The sequence below is a fragment of the Barbus barbus genome (assembly GCF_936440315.1).
Source record: "Barbus barbus genome assembly, chromosome: 18".
NCBI lineage: Eukaryota > Metazoa > Chordata > Actinopteri > Cypriniformes > Cyprinidae > Barbus > Barbus barbus.
The window spans coordinates 27,268,628-27,289,760 of record NC_136746.1 but is presented as its reverse complement, the minus strand read 5'-3'; the positions used below and the strand labels follow the sequence as shown (position 1 = coordinate 27,289,760).

The 21,133-nt window shown below is 35.7% G+C and overlaps 1 protein-coding gene across 3 annotated transcripts; it reads right to left on the bottom strand.

Annotated features, from left to right (window-relative positions):
- Positions 1-8,200: 8,200 nt before the first annotated feature.
- On the bottom strand, positions 8,201-17,315 carry LOC306884329 (BSD domain-containing protein 1; the record flags this gene model as incomplete). Of its 3 annotated transcripts, XR_013785431.1 has the most annotated exons (12): positions 10,045-10,400; positions 10,673-11,226; positions 11,934-12,037; positions 12,483-12,902; positions 13,048-13,135; positions 14,704-14,772; positions 14,858-14,973; positions 15,065-15,119; positions 15,219-15,386; positions 15,542-15,658; positions 16,329-16,386; positions 17,281-17,310. XR_013785431.1 is itself a non-coding variant. In XM_079440089.1 (11 exons), 11 exons carry the CDS (start codon positions 17,289-17,291, stop codon positions 11,194-11,196), a joined length of 1,239 nt encoding a protein of 412 aa, XP_079296215.1. In that variant the 3' UTR covers positions 8,201-11,193. The 3 variants fall into 3 exon arrangements, 2 of the variants coding, with proteins under 2 accessions (XP_079296215.1, XP_079296214.1); XM_079440089.1 differs by having other exon boundaries at positions 8,201-11,226; positions 17,281-17,315; XM_079440088.1 differs by lacking the exon at positions 17,281-17,310 and having other exon boundaries at positions 8,201-11,226; positions 16,329-16,403.
- Positions 17,316-21,133: the final 3,818 nt, after the last annotated feature.

Sequence of the window (21,133 nt, the reverse complement as noted above, 5' to 3'; positions counted from 1 at the left end):
CCAAGGAAATAGCTTGAAACTAGATATTTAATGAGAAGTTAATGCTGTCATTTTGACAGAGGATTAATTTAGATTAGGGAACACTATTCACTATTAATGACTTGTTTATTAGCATGCATATTACTCGAATATTGGCTGTTTATTAGTACTCAAAGCACATATTAATGCATGACCATATTCTAGATCCCTTAACCTAAACATAACTACCACAACAACTAATTTACTACAAACAAGCAGCAAATTAGGAGTTTAGAGGGAAAACTAATCTAAAGTGTTACTGAGGATTATGGAGATATTTGTATTTATTTTTTAATTTAGCATAACTTGTTTCAATAAACCGTGCACAATAAGATGGGGAACATGCATTAAAAAGTAAAAATCATTTTAGAAGTATCTTGTTTCCTTCCTTTAGCTCTTTCATTTGTCTCTCACTCTGTGGTTTATCTGGCGGGTGAAAAGAGAGAGAGAACGTGCAGAGCATGCTCAGATTTCACATTTCTTCTGATCATCCATCATATCCAGAGACATGGTTTCATTATCTCAGACTCTCTCTCTCAGAGTGATAGAGCAGATAAATGAGTGCCATGACACAGGGGCTGACATTCCCTGAGGACATACAGACTCAGACGGATGTGTGTGTGGTCTCGGCTCTATTGTGTTATCACAAGAATCAGTCTTTATGAGGCTCAATCATAAGGCATTGTCTGTGATTTTTCAGTCTGATTATTTGAGATAATAAACTGTTAGATAGCTACCCTGATTGGCCGGTCGTTCTGAGAATCAATCATGCATTTATGCTATTGAGTTCTACACATATTTACCTCTCTAAAATATAGCCGATTTAAAAGTTTTATTATAAGTGTGCGCAGCAGTTTTGTCGTCTGCCGATTTAAATGCTTGAGTTCTTTAAAGCAGGATGGATTTTGATCGGCTGTCAATGTTTTTATTGTTCGTGCGCTGCAAAAAAATAGTTGAAATTGATATCGTCCCTCTGTGTCATTATCATTATAGCTATGGTGTGGACGTCCCTATTTTTACAGTATTAGAATGATTATTAAACTTTACAGTTAAAGTTATTGCTATAGTTACCATCCTTGGTGTGCACAGGCCTAAACTCTAGGAAAATAGTCTACACAACACTACAATAACAATAAAGACATAGTGGAAAGATATCATTAAGGTCATTTTCAGAGCTTTTTTTTCCAGCTGATGAATGATTTGATGCTTTCAAGTAGGATGGACTTTGACTGGCTGTCAATGTTTTATTTACAGCCCATCAAATTCCATCCTACTTGAAGGCGTTTGCTGGGATTAGTATGTTCTCAGAATGAATAAACAGAACATGATTGTTCATTGGTGATGCTAAAGTAGTTATTGTTATACTTTTCTAGTGTGAACAGACATTAAACCTCTTTCATAGAAATGTTCACTAAATGTATCTTGTCATCGTTTACTCAACATCATGTTGCTCCGATTCCATCTTTTTTCTATAGTGGTTCAATAAAACTAATAAAGATTCATAGTGATATACACTAAGTGAGACAAAAAACATCATAAAGCACCATTAATGTATTCCCTATGACTTTATAATATGTGACCCTGGAGCACAAAACCAGTCTTAAGTCGCTGGGGTATATTTGTAGCAATAGCCAAAAATACATTGTATGGGAAAAATACATTTTTCTTTTATGCCAAAAATCATCAGGACATTAAGTAAAGATCATGTTCCATGAAGATATTTTGTAAATTTCCTACTGAAAATATATAAAAACGTAATATTTGATTAGTAATATGCATTGCTAAGAACTTCATTTGGACAACTTTAAAGGCGATTTTCTCAATATTTTGATTTTTTTTGCACCCTCAGATTCCAGATTTTCAAATCGGCCAAATATTATCGTCCTATCCTAACAAACCATACATCACTGGGAAGCTTATTCAGCTTTCAGATGATGTATAAATCTCAATTTTGAAAAATTGACCCCTATGACTGGTTTTGTGGTCCAGGGTCACATATATTCCCTATGATAATATACTATCATATACTAAAATTTGAATGGAAATTATTGTCTGCCATTCTGCCACAACTGATTTGCTTTTGTAAAATTTGCAGCATCATAATATGTCACATGATGTGCAAAAACCAACCATATCTAAATAGCTAAGTTTAACTGAGCACAAGAAGATTGTAAGCAAAGCTGTGAAAATAAGACCCAATGAGGAAGTGTTTTAACTCTATCTTGAATCATGCATTGCATTGTGTTGTGTTTTAGGGTTGAAGTAAATGTCCATAAACGGAAAACATAATTCCATGCCAGGATATACAATACATCCATTTTCCAACATTTTTTTTTAATTGTTATTCTGACAGTGCATGAATGAGATTTTAGTATAACAAATTATAACCAAATTGTATTACCAAAAGACGTCTTAAATTTTGGCTTATATTTATTGTGCTTTAATGATGCTTTTTTTTCTTTTTTGTACTTATCTTCCTAATATCTCATGATGAAAATAATATGGAGTGAGTAAATAAAAAAAGTTAACATTTTTGGGTGTACTATCCTTTTAAAGCTCCAGTGAACGCTGGTGTAAGCACATATTGATCCCAGTGTAAACACATTATAGTGGATGAAGCAGAACTTGATATGTGCAATAATTAAATACTATTTTTCAGGGTGAAACAGCTCCTGAATTAACTGTATTCCAGTTCACAGAATTTTCTGATCGGCATAGCTTTGACGATAAACTCCATCTTTGAGCGTTTCAAAACAGCTTAAACTTTCCAAACACATTCTCATCTTTCAGAGCACTTGGGACACACAATACCCACAAAATCCTTGAAAATGGTGTCTGCCTTCAGGGCTTAAGAGGAGAGGAAAAGAGACTCTTTGTATGCCATTCTTGGGTGATTAGAGGAAACATTCCCAGGATTCCTCAGTGGCAAGCATGGTTCCATCACCGCTAGCAACATTCCTATGCCCTCATTCATGCTTATGGATTAGAAAAGATATTGTGCGAAATACACCAATCTGGCACTAATATGAGCTCTGCGATCTATCAATAGACCTTTAAAGAGACAAAGACAGAGAAAGAAGACAGCTTGAAACACAGTACAAAAAAAACCCAAACAGAGAAGTGTGACAAACTATTAAAGAAATTCTGAAATCCAGAATGTTAAATTAATAAAATATATTTTTAAAAAAATTTGAAAGAAAAACTCACGGTGTTTCGTGTGCAGCGCTCCAAATAAAGCAAGCTCAGAGATATGAAAAAATAAATAAAGAAAATTGCTGATACTAACATTTTTCCATTAAGAAAAGCATACTAGCAGGCTGAAAAAAAACAACAACAGAACTAAAAGTCATTTTAAAAATAGATAATATATTTTTAAAAAATGGCACAATCTAGCTCTCATTTACCAACATTACTAATAATCAGAAATTACAGCCATGGACCAGCTAGACAGCATCAGAAGCTGGCTTTAACTGAATTCTTTCACCACAGTTACGTGTACAGTTAGGAAATCTTGAGCCCAAACAGGTGGGAATAAAACCAGCATCGATATAGCAACAGACTTGTCAGTAAAAAGCTTGTAACACTATCCATTCCTGACAGAGCAGAGAAAGGGAGGACGCGGTCTCAGGAATACAGATGACGCAAATCAGAATAAAGACGAGGAGCATTGTTTCTATGGTAACCGTCCTCCCAGTCTAATCCGGGGCTCTGACTATAGTGCCTCCCAGTTTGGAGTTTTTGTTCTTCTTTTTTTCTCTCTCTCATAAAAGAACATGGACCACCTGGAGGGAAACCACACTAGTTAGCAACTGAAGCAGCGAGCTAAAACCAGGGTTCCCACACTTCATTTGTGATTACCGGGTAAAGATTTTTGTACAAATCATTTTATAGTAATTGCATTTACAAGAACAACTGATCTCTTGCTAAAAATTTGAACGATCATTTTCTAGCCAATGAAATATTTTACAACCGATCATATTAGGATATTACCTTGTAGATTTTTAATGGGAACCCAATAAAAAAAGAGACCAGAAATACGACACAAAAGTGAAAGCATAACGAGAGTTGCTTGAGGGTTCCCTCGTGAGATTTCAACCTGACATTTTAAACTGAAGTTGTAAAAGGTAAATTTGACATCTAAAGGGCAACGGGAGCTTAAAACACACTGACAACATTACATAAGAGTGATGGCAAACCAATGGAGAAAATCACCATTCTCGAGCTCTAGAGGTTTACTCTCAGTGCTGCCAAGCCACACAAACACGAATCTGCCACGTCGTCTACCTCACACTGATTATACCTAAAGCAAACACTGGCAAAGGCATGGCAGGTAAATTAAATGCAACTGATGCTAACCGCTGCATTGCAAACCCGAATGAGACGCCAGCCTAAGTGATGTAGACCACTGTGTGCCAGTGCGGTCAGATCTGAACTACTGCGCCAGACGCAAACCATTACACCAAAGTCAGCTCTCTAAATTTGTTAAATACGATAACTGATTCACTTTAAATGTTACTGGGGTTTATTAAAGCCTCTTTCAGCACATTTTGGATGTCAAAATGGCTAATTATCTTGCTATCTAATATACCCTTTATTGGCCAAATTCAGGCAGCATTACATGTTTTATTCACAGAGAATAATATATGCAATAATGATAACAATGAGACTTGTAGTGGCACTTGCACGTTGTTGCTCTTTTGTTGGTTTTGATTGCTTACGTCCTCATTTGTAAGTCGCTTTGGATAAAAGCGTCTGCTAAATGACTAAATAAATAAATATCGGGATTATAAATATTATTAAATGGATCTATATATGAATACTTTTCAATATTGTATGTGTTTATCTCCATTTTTTTCTTTGAGCGTGTTGCAAAATTATAGAAGCCAAATTCCATCACTTCATAATAATTTTAAAATAAGTCATAACTATGAGATAAAAAGTCAAACTTGTGAGATAAGTGTCACACTTTTGAGGTAAAAAGACTTGCCAATTATGTCGTAATTAATAATGGGTTTTTTCCTAAATTATTTGGACAAACAAAATTAGTCATACTTATGTCAATTCTTTTTTTTGTCATAATTATTCATTTTTACCATAAACTTATGACGTCCTTAACTTATGAAGTCAAAATTATGACGTACTATCTCATAGACTTTATTAGTATCTCAGCCATCATTTGGACTTTATCCAATAATTATAATTTTCAAAAACTTTTTTTTTCTAATACATTAGAAACAGGCTTCAAAACACTCAAAAAAAAATGTTTGTATGTATACTTTTACATCATTCAATATTGAAAAGTGTTGATATATATATATAGAGAGAGATAAATTTAATCAAACTATTTATTACCCAAATATTGCTGGCTTTGCTTTTGTTCTTCTTGTACAAGTCTCTTTGAATACAAGCATCTGCTAAATGCATAAATGTATATTATGTATATCCAATATCATACTCTTTATACTACAGTAGATAGATATATTGCAGACAGGATTGCTTTATACTATTTACATCTGAGTATGACAATGGAACGTGAAAATACAGAGAAAGAGCCAAAGTTCTAGTCACTCATATGTCATTGTCCCGCTCAACTCTGATAAACCCAGTGAATACTGAAAAGAACAAAAACAGGCCAACATCACCAGCATTCAGACAGAAACACTTCACAAACCTGCTGGTCAAAGCTCACGATCTGAAGAGCGATCAGGTGTGTGTGTAAAACAGTGAAGGACTCTTCAAGTTAAAACGCAGAAGTGAAAGGCTGAAGACGGCTGAATTAACTGAAAAGGTTTTAGACTGACAGCAAAGTTAGAGAGTGATGAGAAGAGTTCATTAAGAATCTCATTATTTTTAATTGGCTTGGTTAAATGTCTAGGAATGGGATAACGAGCCGCCACGCCTCAGCCTGTTTCTCTTTTTCAATATCTTTCCAACTCACTACTGCTCAAATAATAAATCACACTTTCTCAAAACACACAAACATTTCTTGAAAGGCTTTTTGATATTCCTCTAACTTTACATAATGAACTGCAGTTAATGCACCTTGAACCACTTGCATACAGACACAAGTCTGTTAGGTGAACAGTCTTTTCATACATTCATATTTTTGAGAAATTTTAAATCTGAAAATCTCCCTTTTGATAAACATTCATGGACCTTTCAATCTTTAAAAATATATAACTCACAGGAATGATGCCACTGTAATATTTGCAAACTAAATTATGATTGGTATTTTCTTTCATTACATTTAGTCATTTGGCAGACGCTTTTATCCAAAGCGACTTATAAATGAGGACAATGGAAGCAATCAAAATCATCAAAAGAGCAATGATTTGCAAGTCTCAGTTAGCTTAATGCAGTACACATAGCAAGATTTGTTTTTTTAATTATATAAATAAAACGAAAACAAATAGATAGAATAAAAAAAGATTAGAACAGGTAGTGTTACTGTTTTTTTTTTTTTAAAGAATATAATTAGAATAGAGAGCTAGAGTTAGAGGGTCGAATAAAGATGGAAGTCATGCGTTTTTAGCCGATTCTTGAAAATGGCCAAGGATCCACCATGAGGGAACATTTAATTTAAAAGTCAGTGAAAGTGATTTTGTGCCCCTTTGGGATGGCACAATAAAGTGACGTTCACTTGTAGAACGTAAGTTTCTATAGAGGGCACATAAGTCTGAAGTAATGAATTTAGGTAAAGGGGTGCAGAGCCAGTGGTGGTTTTCAAGGCAAACATTAATGCCTTGAATTTTATGCGAGCAGCTATTGGTAGCCAATGCAAATTGATAAATAGAGGTGTGACGTGCAGTCTTTTTGGCTCATTAAAAATTTATCTTGCTGCCGAGTTCTGGATTTATTGTAAAGGTTTGATAGAACTGGCTGGAAGACCCACTAAGAGAGCATCGCAATAGTCCAGCCTGGACAGAACAAGAGCTTGAACAAGGAGTTGTGAAGCATGCTCCGAAAGAAAGGGCCTGATCTTCTTGATGTTGAATAAATCTGCAGGACCAGGCAGTTTTAGCAATGTGGTCTGAGAAAGTCAGCTGATCATCAATCGTAACTCATAGGTTTCTGGCTGTTTCTGAAGGAGTGGCTGATGAGCCGAATGGTGAAATTGTTATAAAACGATGGGTTTGCTGAAACTACAAGCTGAGATGTGAGCAGTTATCGTCTGACCATCAGGATGGAATGAGAAGTAGAGTTGAGTGTCATCAGCATAGCAGTGATATGAAAAGCCATGTTTCTGAATGACAGAACCTAGTGATGCCATGTAGACAGAGAAGAGAAGTGGTCCAAGACCTGAGCCACCCCAGTAGTTAGATGTTGCGACTTAGAAACCTCACCTCTCCCAAGATACCTTGAAGGACCTATCTGAGAAGTAAGACTCAAACCACTGGTGTGCGGTTCATGAGATGCCCTTTACCAATAGCTTTAGCAGGAGGATCTGGTGGTTAACCATGTCAAAAGCAGCGGACAGATCCAGCAAGATAAAAATTTAAGATTTAGGATCCGCTCTTGCCAGCCTAAGGGTTTCAACAACTGAGAGCAAGGCAATCTCGGTTGAATGTCCACTTCTGAAACCAGACTGGTTGCTGTCGAGGAGGTTGTTTTGTGTGAGAAAGGCAGAGACTTGGTTGAACACAGCTCGTGTTCGTACAATGCAATGAAAGGAAGGGAAACCAGTCTGTAGTTCTCTAAAAGAGATGGGTTAAGGGTGGGTTTCTTAAGTAGTGGGGTTATAGTTGGCCTGTCTAAATGCTGAGGGAAAAAATACTTTCATGCAGCTATTTAACTCCCTTTGTTTTTGCACATACCATTAGCCAGTATGTGCAGTATACAACATAACACACTGCTCAGAACAGTATCCCACAATGCAATGCATTCAACTAGAACTATGCTGTGTCCCAGCTCACGTATGACCTGCCCTAAATAGTATTTGTGTGCCCTAAACTATAGTATGCTAAAATAAGTATTCCAAATGTGCCTGGATGGTCTACTACTAAGTGCTGATTCATGCACACTACAATGGCTAATATGGACCACAACCTACATTTTTGAAGGAAGATTTGGTTCAGAACTACAAATTAACACAAATAAAATGTTAAAAAATACAAACATAGCATACGGACGATTAGGAAAGTCAGGTTTAGATAAAGGAGTTTTAGGGATTAATAATCAATATCGAACCAGATGACAAAATATTTATTTAATCTGCAATTACATGGTGAACTGTTATGCCAAGTTATGTTATCTCATTAACTTTTAAATGCAGCCTGTCCCAAAACTAGCATGGTAGGTAAACTGAGATATAGCTCTAGTGATAGTCAACAGCTTGACTACTTTTTTTTCAGACTTCCAAAAAGTTAAGACACATACATTACATGAAATTAGATTAAAAATGGAAAATAACCACTTCTGAGATGACTGTACACCAATCACTGAATTAAGCATTCGCCATAGTGAGGCCTTTTGACAACAGTGCAGCAGTTTTTACGTTTAGTACTGTACCTTACACTACTTTTTAAATGTATAAAGCACACAGTATAAGAAGCAAACAGTATGCAATAAAAAACAGAGCCAAACACTGCCATAAAGTATGCCAAAAAAAACCACACACTCCTTACATACTAACATCAGTAAACTGTAAACCGAGAAACTGAGCTGAAATTAAATTTATCAACCAAGCACCAAGCCATAACTTAAAACAATATTAATATCACTTCCATAAACTAGTAAAAAGCTGTTTATTTTGGGGGGAAATGCCATGCACTGTACCTGCTCTGCTTTAACCACAGGTTTGGGTCAAGTCTGCCATCTGCTGTCCCCAAAAGAAACTGCTGTTTAAACTCATTTCAGACTACATTTAAAATGTATTGCAGCTAACGTCTGCTGCATTGATTAAAGCAACTAAAATAAATGAGGCTTATGTTTTAATAATGTGTGCTTAAAGATGTTTCTCCTGAAGGTATATTTAGATCACAAGTCATCATCTCCCTGTTTCCACAGAGTCATAGGTGCCTGCAAGGCAAACCCAGCCTTATGAATATTAATAAGCGTTTCGGCAGACTATTAATACCTAAATTAGATTTAGAATAGTTTAATAGCCAGATCAATGCGACGTGGGTCTCTTTTTTAAAGTAACCCTCTGGCTAGGCAATTTTTTAACTGTTCTATGCATAAGACTGATAACTTCAGCTGCTGTTTTCACCATCTCTGGATAAAACATAGGCTACTTCATCATTTTCATTTTCACAAATGTAAAGGTAAATACAGAAACCGAGCATATAGCCAAATTAAAATGTGTTTCACTGCGCTCAGTGTGTGATTACATTTCAAGGAGTTTGACTATCTGTGTCTTCATCATCATCCCAGTGTGTTTAGTTTTCATCCTGACAGTTCATTTGGAAAACCCATTATGCTTCTAGATGTGAAGTCAAGCCTTAAAAAAAGTCAGATTTTAAATGGTCTCCATTGTAACAATCTGATACGTCAACGTGCAAATACACAACACGCAAAATGTTCACATTAATGAAATTTGTCTATTGTTAATAGTGTATTGATGTATAAAGCACAGCTCACAGAAGTCACTTTCAAACAAAGCCATAAGAAATACCAAACCAAGAACTTTCTGTTAGCAAATGAATTTGAGTGACCAGAAAGCGTTGCGAAATCTGCATGGGGAATTCTTTTGAAATTACTGGATTTCATTCATGAAAATTCTCCATATATTCATAAATGTGACCACATTTTAAAATAAAATAGCATACTTACAAACTTAATTCTGAATGCTTCTTGCACTGTTTAAAATACATGACACATTAAACAGTTTACCCATTTAAAAAAAAAAAAAAAAAGCTACTCATGTCATTCCAACCCATCGTAAATTCTGAAAGAAAAAAAATAAATAAATTACAGGTAGCATAGTGAGTTGCATGCTATATTGAAAGTCTTCTAGGTATGTACAGTATAGCACAATATTGTGGTTTTAAATGACCAAAAATAAAAAATGGCTATTCAAACAAATTTGCATGATATTGCTTTTAATGGTGATGTTCACTGGAAAAATAGAGGACAATATAACTGTAAAAAGTATTGACAGCTTGAGACCCTTTTTTAAATATGTCTATATAGTTATGATCAAAGTAAAGGTCTAGAGAAACACCGTAGAGATGCAGCATGCAAGAGATTTAGATGATATGAGTCAGTCTGGAGGCTGTATTCACCAAAAGATGAGCCTTACCTTAAAAAAACGCCTGCAGTGATATGCCTGCAGTTTAAACCTATATTGATAAAAAGTGTTAAGTGTCAAATAAATGGGAACTCATATGATCTTTATATTACCTAGAGTAAGCCAAGTGACCCATGACCATCTGGATGAAATGCTAAGCACCAATATATCACATTTACAATTTCAGACTATGAGAAGATGAAGACAAGGGCAGGGAAATAAAGTGGACAGCACAGGACCAACAGGTGCATTTAGTCAAAGTTGTTTTTTTTTTCCCGTAATTTTTGCATGACATTTTTTTCATTCCACACAACACTGAACAAGGCCATGGAGCATCAGCAGAATGAATGAAGCATCTCTCCATTTCCATTCTCAATGCTAAAATAAATTGCATAAGATTAAAGGTGTTAGCATTTCAAGAGAAGCTAAAATAAAAAAAGCCTATATGCCAAAAAAAAGAAAAGAAACATAACTTATATATATTTTTCATGTGAAGGATTATTTTATAATCCTATAAAAATGTTGAACAATTTAACAGATTACAGCTAATCAGGAGCCCCGGCAGTTAATTTGCATTCTCCCACTGAAATCTCCAAAGAAGAATAACATTAAAGTACATACGGCAGGTACAAATGGCATTGCGAGATGACCTCTCCTCATTAACTGATACGTGCTTCCTCTGATCAGTCTTAGTGTTTCACCGCAGGTCATTTTTAGGACAGCCAGAGTGAGACCAGATCACCTCATCACACTTCACATCACTGCTTGGTGGACACGTGTTTAGCTAGCATGTAAATTTCATTCGCAGGAGGTGACCCGCTCACTGGACAGGTTGAATGAGCAGGTGTGGCCGTAGACTAGGAGTTATATATATATTAAGCATGGTTCACTTTGGGAACAGCAACGTCTCACGTCGATATCGGGCCAGAATTCCCTCCACAAGATTCTCACTCCCAGTTCTCCCAGTCCTCATCTTCCAACTGGTAAAGAAATAAAATAATGAAAACTGAATTTATTACTGCACCTGGTATAGCCATTCCTCTCCGGTGATCACATCACAAATGGACAGCACAAAATCCGAAATGTCTTGTGACTTACTGAACACTGAACTGAGTTGAGATAAATATCAACACTGCTGTCTTCAGCAAAGCTACGTATCATTGAACTAGTTTCAGAACTGATGAACTTTAAACAGTTATTGAACTGAACTGTCTGGAGCTGAGTAATGACACTATTGTGTTATTACAGCTGCTTTACAGCAGAATTTGAATTTGATGAAATTTGCATGATTGTTTCTGTTCTTTTTCTGTTGTATACCGTGAAGTTGCTTTGAAATAATCTGTATTGTATAAAGCACTATCAAAAATAAAGGTCACTTGACTTGTAAATGCTAAAGCATCCTGATGAGTCGCAGAAAACAGATAAGAGGCATCCTACTCGCACATCAATCGACTAATCTGCTAAAACAAGAACTTTGAACTGGCCATGCATAAACATGTACAAGACATCTAAACTCATGAAACAAATGCTTTATCTTGGATAAAAGCATCTACCAAACGAAGAAAAGAACACAGTCTAGTCACTGTCCAATCAAAGCCAGAAAATATCAAGTAAAATAGTATTATTTCTAAACATGGTGTAAAGATCTTCACCATTTCTACTTGATTAGCTGTTGTGAAGAACAAACCTCTTCTGTTGCGTTTATTTTAGACAAAGCCATCTGAACCTCCTCTTCTGTCATATCCAGATCAAAATCCTTCTCCCAGTCTTCACTTACATCTGTACTCGAACCTACATGTGCACAAACACACAGTGCAGACATAACATCAGAATTCAATATTTCATTCATGCTATGGTTTAAGTTTTATTGTTTTTATTTTTTTAAGATTTTATGCTCACCTAGGCTGCATTTCGTTTGATCAAAAGTACAGTCAAAACATTGTAAAATATGACTTTAATTTAAAATAACTTTTCTGTATGAATATACTTATGTAATGTAATTCATCTAGTTAGGCAAAGCTGAATTTTCAGCATCATTACTCCAGTCTTCAGTGTCACATGATCTTTCAGAAATCATTCGAATATGCTAATCTAATATTTTTATGGATTTATCAATGAACAGTTCAAATGAACAGCATTTATTTAAAATAGAAATCTTTTGTAACATTATAAATGTTTAGACGGTCACTTTTGATCAAATGTTATGTTTATAAAAACTATTAAAAAATAGTTTCACCTTTCTTGCCGTTATTGGAGGGTGTGGATTTGCCGCTGTCTGAGTTGAGCTCAAACACTCGGAGGTCTTGAGCTACGTCCTCTCTGGCGGTCTCTTCACGCTGTGAGGGTTGCTCCTCTGGGAATGTCTCCTGTAGACTGGCTTCTGAGAGTTTCTGAGAGACCTCGTCTGGAGCGGGCGATGGTTGCGTGACTCTGATGGTGACCGAGTCCGCTTGATTCTCGATCTGGGTGGGGAAGCTGACACTGTCGCTGCTTACGGAGGGAGTGACATCAGATGCTACGTTGCTGGTGGAAACCACCACTTGAGAGGGTGAGGAGCTTTCAGGGGTGGCCTCTACTGTTACCGAAGGGACACATGCCTCTTTGACAGGTGGTGTGAAATCTAGTCGAGATGAAGACGTGGCCCCGAGAAACTCACCTAGAGAGAGAGAAGAGATTAAGGAACACAAAGGCTCTTGCCTTTTAAGGCAAATAAACAGCAAAGTTAAAGTAGTTAGTATGCTTGACACTTTCCACTAAAAATCCAAATAAATAGTACTAAATTATGCTAATTTTATCCAAACCTTCTTCGTCCTCTTCCTCCCAACCAAGGCTCTCAGAATGATTCGTCTGCTCTGCCCTCTGCTTCAGCGCTACTCTCCTGGCTTCCTCCTACAGACACACAGATTTTTAATAAATAAGGTACAAGACGTGCCATTTTAGAAATATAATCACATTAAAAGGCAGCTGTACAACCCCTTAAAATGCCACTATATATACACATTAATGATACTAACTCGTTAAAACAAAAGCCATATTAATTGGTATCCTCCTACTAGAACATATAGACCCAGAAATGTTTTACTGAGCAGCTTTTGTTATTTACAGAAAGTTTTAGAATGACATAAGGTTGAGCAAATGACACAATTTTAATTTCTGGGTGAACTATTGCTTTAAATCAAACAAACACTTATTGTCCACTATATTGCACCAAAGTCACAAACAGAAATTGTTTATTTATTTGACTTGATTTCTTCGGTTTGATCCAAATGCATTGAGTGCTTCTGTGCTGGAATTCTGGATCTGGTGGGTTTTTACATCTGAAAAAGGTTGTAATTTGGCTACAAAATAAATGTGTAACATACTAGATATTTTAAATTAAATCCTATAATTTAATACTTTGGATGCACAGATGCATTTTTAGACCAATCAAGGGGCCTTAGCAAAGTAATTTTAATTAATTGTATTTATTTAAAATTAAAGTATGTATTAAAATATCAAAAATCTAAAATAAATAAAAAAAGAATAAGAGTAATAGAAACGGCAATACATATTTTTCCACTCAACAATTGTTGTTTTTACTGAAGATCATACAGTTCTTGAAACATCTGGAATAGCATAATTGTAAACAGGGCCTGTATAAGGGGTCTTTGATTACTATATTAGCAATGAGGGACCCAATAAATAAAAATTAACCTCAGGCATCCAAGATCAGCTGAGTTTGTTGTTCATCAGAACACATTTGTTGTGGATTGTTTTTGCTTGTAAAAAGTGCTTGATCTGTGCATATTTCTCTCCTGATTCAGACAAAATTACTTTGTTAGTGAAGGCGGCAATATTATGTATAGAGGACTCATATTTTAGCCAGAAGCAGCGGTTTGAAGTTAAAAAGGTTTTAGTAATGGATTTATTTCTTACAAACACGCAGCTTTTCACTTCACAAGATGTTAATTGATGCACTGGAATTGTGTGGATTATTGAGATGTTTTTATCAGCTGTTTGGACTCTCATTCTGACGGCACCCATTCACTGCAGAGGATTCATTGGTGAGCAAGAGATGTAATGCTAAATTTTTCCAAATCTATTCCCATGAAGAAACAAACTCATCTATATCTTAGCCTGAGGGTGATTTGATTTTCAGTAAATGTTTATTTTTGTGTGAACTGTTCCTTTAAACAGAACAGCTGCGTATACCCAAAGCCTGCAAACCAATTGCATATACATACATGACCAGCAGATGGAGCTACCATGTTAATCTTTAACTAACTGAATGCCTGTTTGATACCACACCTAAGAACAAATACGAAACCTCAACAAAAGAAAAGTGTTGTGCTGGCAAGTTTCCTGTGATTCATACTGACGTCATTATGCTGTTTGAGCATCTGAGCTGTGTGTGTTCAGATAAGCTCATAAGCCTGATTTCAGCTCAAGAGTCAGTATTAGACATAGATCTGCTGTACCTGCTCCAACTGGAACACTTTATAGAAGTACCGCTGCCAGAATTCTGAATGAGCCACTGCTGCTGGCACCTGACATCAACACAAGCAAATTAATTATTTCATAATGTGGAATTACATGCACAGATGAATCGTGGTCAGTAAGGTTGCGTCATACCATTTTAGTATAAAGAGCTCTTATGGCGGGGCTGTTGACCAGTTGTTCGGAGATCTCGGCTTTCCTCTCTTCCAATGTGAAACTGGACAACCAGGCATCAAACTGCTGTGGAGGGCCTGGAAAGAGAAAAATACATGGAATACATATTAAAACTCTCAAAACACATCCCTGTTTGAGATTTAGAGAAAACATGAAGCATTTACACACCGTCAGGCTCATTGCAGTATGTAGCAGGGTCTGCTTGAAGACTGTAGAGTCGAGCCTGAGAGGAAATACAGCAGGCATGTATTTAATTATACATGTAACTATGCAAGTATGTATTTAACCTATTATTTATTTAACCTATGTGGATGTGGCCGACCTTGCTGCTGTCATACACCTCTGTTGTGCCTGTCGCAGTGGCTACCAGCGTGATGACGTCACAGTCGATGGTCATGTCTTGGGGAGGGGCCAAAGTGTCTGTGATCACACCCAGAATATTCGAAATGCCCTTCTTCACCTTTTGCGTGGCCTCTGATGAATTTTCAACCTAAAAAAAGCAAAATAGCATATAAACTATAATTTGTGGCTAGGGTTTGCCTCCACGTAAACTAAACTAAAGGAATGATGTCTGGCTTTAGCACTGAAGACTAAAGAAGGTAAGCATTAACATTGTTTTGGTGTGTTGTAAAATTGTTTCCTTACTGCCAGTTTGCTCTTAATGGCATTCGCTGTCGCAACAACGGAGCATGCCGTGTCATGTTGGACCACGCTGGAGAATTCTGTCAGGTCCCGTTTGATAAACTCATACGCCTCAGTTGACTGTTGAGACAACCCATCATTTTATGATTGGTATTCATAGAAATATTCATTTTATGAGCACTAATATTAATTTCAAAATCTATTCATTCCAAAAACCACGAAATATTAATATAAATATTACAAATAGAAGCAGAGCTGAAGCCAAATCGACACAAAGATTTCGTAAATTATTATTAAATGATCATGTAGCTATTCATGTAAATATTAACTTTATGAACACTAATATTTATTTTATTAAAAAAATATATAATCATAAAAATAAATGTTAAGTATTCATACAAATTCATTTTAATACAAATTTAGGCAGGACTGAAACCAAATTTGATGCAAGGTAATGGACACATTATGCGTTTTTTGGCAAAATATTACGCAAGAAAACAAATGTACAAATTATGACTACATGCAGCTATCAGTAAAATTATTTGAGCTACATTTGGGTTTAGAAATTTGACTCCACATTAAAAATCTGATAATTAAACATTGTTTAAGAATGAAATAAAGGTTATGTAATAAAAAAATAATTATTATAAATCATTTTTAGTTCAATTAAAAAAAGAATGTAAAAAAATAGCTTTAACAAACTGCTGAGAGATTCCTAAAACATTTCAGCATTATTCATATGATACGTCCACACTGGATCTGATCTGGATTATGTCTGGATGTGTCTCACCTTGTCTTTGACGGCCTGGAAGCTCTGTGTCAGCCAGCCTCCCCACCATCCTCCTTCCCTGCGATCATCAAACATGATTCAAATCATTAGTAACCATCACAAATGATACATAACTGTTATGCAGTCTCCTTAGAACTCTATGGCCCGGTTTCACAGACAGGGCTTAGACTAAACCAGGATTAGGCCATAGTTCAATTAGGACATTTAGTGAAAAAAACATTACTGGTGTGCATCTTGAGACAAAACAAAGGCACTGATATATTTTAAGATCAGTCAGTGCGAGTTTATTTCAGTTGAAACAGCTAAGATTTACATTTTAGTCTAGGACTAGCCTTAAGCCTTGTCTGTGAAACCGGGGGTATAACTTATATAAAAAAAATAACAAAATAAATAAAAACATGTGCGTGTTGTAATTTAAGGAAGCCTTTCTCTTTCTAAAGAACTATCCTCTGGTCAAACTCACAGGCCCTTAAACGTAATTTATTATAACTTATTTACACAATGTCAAGAAAATAACATTATATCATCGTGACTATAATTCTTAAAAAATATATAAAATAATTTTTATTAGATTTTATCAATAATGGCAATCTGTCACATACGAGTCCTTCATTTCAATATCTGACCATACCATCTCATCCCTTTACTGTGTTAACATGATATAGATCGTGTATATGTTGTGTTAGATGGGTTTACATGAATATTATAATTAATAACGATGGCCGTGACATGTCTGTTTTTGTTCATGACTCTGTGATATTTTTGTAAACAAACCCGCCTGACTTCCTCCTTAACATCCGCCAATAAAACCCATCATTTAAAAAAGGTCACAAACATCTCTTTACTGCGGATATGCACTCTTTAGAGTTAAATCAATGTTGCTAAATGACAACATATTATTTATATCGTGCATTAAAACGACAAAGTAAACATGTATGTGCTGTAAACTCACCCGTCTGCCATCTTCAGCGCATGACGACATCCGTGTAGCCTGAACTCTGACCTCACCAGCGCGTCAAAATAATATTTATAAACACCGCGTTAAACAAAGTGAAGATAATTTATTAATGATTTTAAGAGTTATATAAACCAGTAACTTGCTCTAAAAAGAGAAAATGTCCATAACACAGTTAATTAAATTATTTTCCATATTACACTGCGTAGTAAGGCAACCGCAAAGGATCACGATTTGTGATGAAACATGAAAACGCATGTCATTGCACTGACGGCCTGTAGGGCACAAATAAATAATCACACACCACAAGAAACTATTTTATGGATTAAATAAATGCTGTAAAGTACACTTGGTAGGTGCGTTAAAAAAATATTTTTTCTATTTTATGTGCGTTAAAAAAATATATACATACATTTTATCTGACCAACATTTGACTTTATGATTCAAGAAATTTAAGAAGTATAAATAAATATATCACTATTCATTTATATACTTGTAAAATGGATAAAAAATGTCTGACTAAAAAAATAAATAAGTGTTGTAAAGTACTATTGGCATATTTCCTAAAGTTATATTTCTCTATTTTTAAAATGTATAAAATATTTTATCTGACAAATATTTGACTTTATATTTCATGAAATTTCAGAACTTTCGATAAATAAATGCATATAGTATATATTATAGTGTGTGTGTTTGTATGTATATACTATTTATATTATTTATATAAATAAATAGGATGATGAGGAAAAAAACAATCTAGTTTTTAAAAGATATAATAGCTTTAAACTGTTTTTCTTCATTTGGTCAAAATCAGGATCTTAGTTAGCGGTCTCATAGTTTAGAGGACTGGAACCATAAATGGCAGAAAGTCTCACGGGAGAGAGTTTGTCTCGTCACTCTGTTACACATAATAAAGAAATGAATTTGCTCATAATGGAATTGACACGAGGAGTTTATCACCTCATTAGAATTCAGAACAGCCCATATGGATTGAGGCCTAATGGGAGTGCTTAACTACACACCTGAGGCCCCGGACCCCTCACATTATATACACACGTGACACCCGTCTCAGCTGTGTTTTGCTTGTCACTGAGCACTGAGCGGCTGGCAGGAAGTGAGGTTTAACAGGATGTCACCGGGTCAGCGTTGCCGTCGGGTGAGCACTGCCTCTCTCTTAATGGAAGCCTCCCTGAGCAATATGTGCATGTCCACAATATGTCCCCCAAATGCTCCCCAAACCCACTAATTGGGACCTTTGGTTCCCTAATTAACTCTGTCAGTCTGAATCTGGGGCCGCAGAAGGTGTTTTCATGTATTGATTAGATGATCCCGCTATGTCACATTCAGAACAGATTGCAGAAGTATCACTGGGCTCAAAAACACAAGAAGAGAGAATGAGATTTCATGTAACCACTTACAGACTGGACAGTTCAATCCCAGACAGATTGAATTCTATTTTAGTAACAAAAACAGTTAAAACACTGGAAAGAAACGGGTAAGGTTTTCTATATATACATTGAAATAAAATATAGAATTAAAAATCTATAATAGTTATTTTAAATGTAATTATATTTCTAAATAGTATAGTTTTTACTGTAATTTTGAACAAATATGCATTTATTTGATCAATAATACAGTAAAAAAATTATATTTCATGAGGCGTCATGAGAACATAAGATTTATTTCAAAAATATTAGAATATATGTATATTTAAATTATAATATTTAATTATAATAATATTTCACAATTTTACTGTTGTTACTGTATTTTTAAACAATTAAATACATTTATCTGATAAATATGGTATACAAAGACATTTAAAAAATCTTATTGTAAAAATATATGTATAAAACTTGCGATAATATTTTACAATATTAATGTATTTTGATTTTTTTTTTATTATAATAATAATATTGCAGTGCATGGCATAAGAGACTATTTTCAAAAACTATTTAATAAAAAAAATACTAGAAAACCTACATATGTTCATATGCTTGCCTGTGTGTCCCTATACCTTTCCCTAACAAGCATTCACATACAGATACATCCCCTGCTGCTATCTCTCTATGGACCGTTACCATCTGCCCCCAATCAGGAAACACCAGCTTTGCACAAGTCAATGTGTCTAATTATCCCTGTGCAGCAGGCCAGGCCACAGCTCCCAGTAATCCCCACAATGTGTTCAGCTTCCCATACCCACCTGTGCCTGGGACCTGGAGGGGGGGCCCCGACTCAGGGGGGCCTCAGGGACACGGGGACCCGCAGAGGGAGCTTCTTCTCCGGGCAGGATGGCAGCTGCCTCCCCCCGCTGGGACGTTCACCAGCTGACTGCGAGCAGGCCCCTGACAGGAGCTCTTTAGCGCTGTCAATGGGCCCATAAATAAGGAGCTAAGGGCCTTTGTGTTGCCGTTGGAGTGTCAGGGCCCTCTGCAGGCCAACCGGGCTGGTTACCGCATCGAGAAAAAAACACAAAAAGAGAGGGGCTGTGTTACGGGCTGCCCCCTGCGCCCTCTCTTTGTGCTCGGAGCGAGTGCTATTGTCTTCCTCCATTTAGGGTGAGAGAGAGAGGGAGGAGAGCAGAGGAGGAGAGGAGACACATCTCTTCATCTCTCCTCTGATCTTTCAGTTGTCTGTCCGGGATTCCTGCAAGGAGAAATGTGTATTTTTCACGGTTGATTTAGCTCTCGAAAAATACAGTCTCAAACTGCGTGCGTGTGTATAAAAGGATTTTGCACAAATGAAGATTTCAAGTACAAAAAGCATTGGACTGCAGCATTTTGCATCATGTGCACTAGCACTATTATGAAATACAATCTTAAAAATAAAGGTTCTTTATCAGCATCTATGGTTCTAATAAGAACCTTTAACATTCATAGAACCTTTCCATTCCACAAAAGGCTCTTTATATTTTAAAATGTTGGTCACACTAAGAAAAATGGTTTAAGAACTGTTCACTAAAAGGTTCTTTGGGGAACTAAAAATACTTCTTTTATAGCATCATTGCAAAAATACCCTTTTGGAACTGTTGTTTTTAAGAGTGTATGCTTCGGTATCAGTAATATAATGTCTAAAAAATGTACTCTTATAAAGAAAGGCAATTTATTTGCATTGATGGTTCCATGTAAAACATTTAACAACTATGGAACATTTCCATTCCACAGAAGGAAAAAAATCTTTATAGTGGAAAAAAGTACTTTAGATTTTTTAAATGTTCTTCACACTAAGAAAATTGGTTCTTCTATGACATCACTGCGAAAACCAGCTTTATTTTTTTAAGGGTGTTGTACCATGGTGTGTTAAAGCAAAGAAGCCACTCGCAAAGAGCATAAAATCCACTCCTTCACGATGTATTGCTTTGATTATGATAAAACACTAAAAGTTAACATTAACTGATATTTCAAAGGAGAGCTCTTTATAGTAATGTTCCTAACAGCAGAATCTGTGTTATGTGGTTGATGAACACAAAAAAGTTCCCTTTTGTGTGCATATTAAAAAACGGAGGTCTAAAAAAGCAAAGCTTTCCACTAATAAACATTAAAATACACAACAAAAACATGCTTTTGTTCCTCTTTTGTAAGACACTTTGGATAAAAGCATCTGCTTAAATGAATAAAAGTAAAATATTACTGTACATGTTAATGAAATATTTCTTTATTCCACCCAAGGAATGTCTTGCCTGACTTCTATAGTGTGTGTCTAGTGCTTTCGGGTAAACTTGAATTGCAAGATGAGTCAAAATTCTGTTCAGAGGTCACTGATGGCATGCAACTGATGGCTATAGAGTAGCACTCGTTTAGAAATCACAACATTATTTTTAATTCTTACTTTTAGTGCATGGTGAGGCCATATG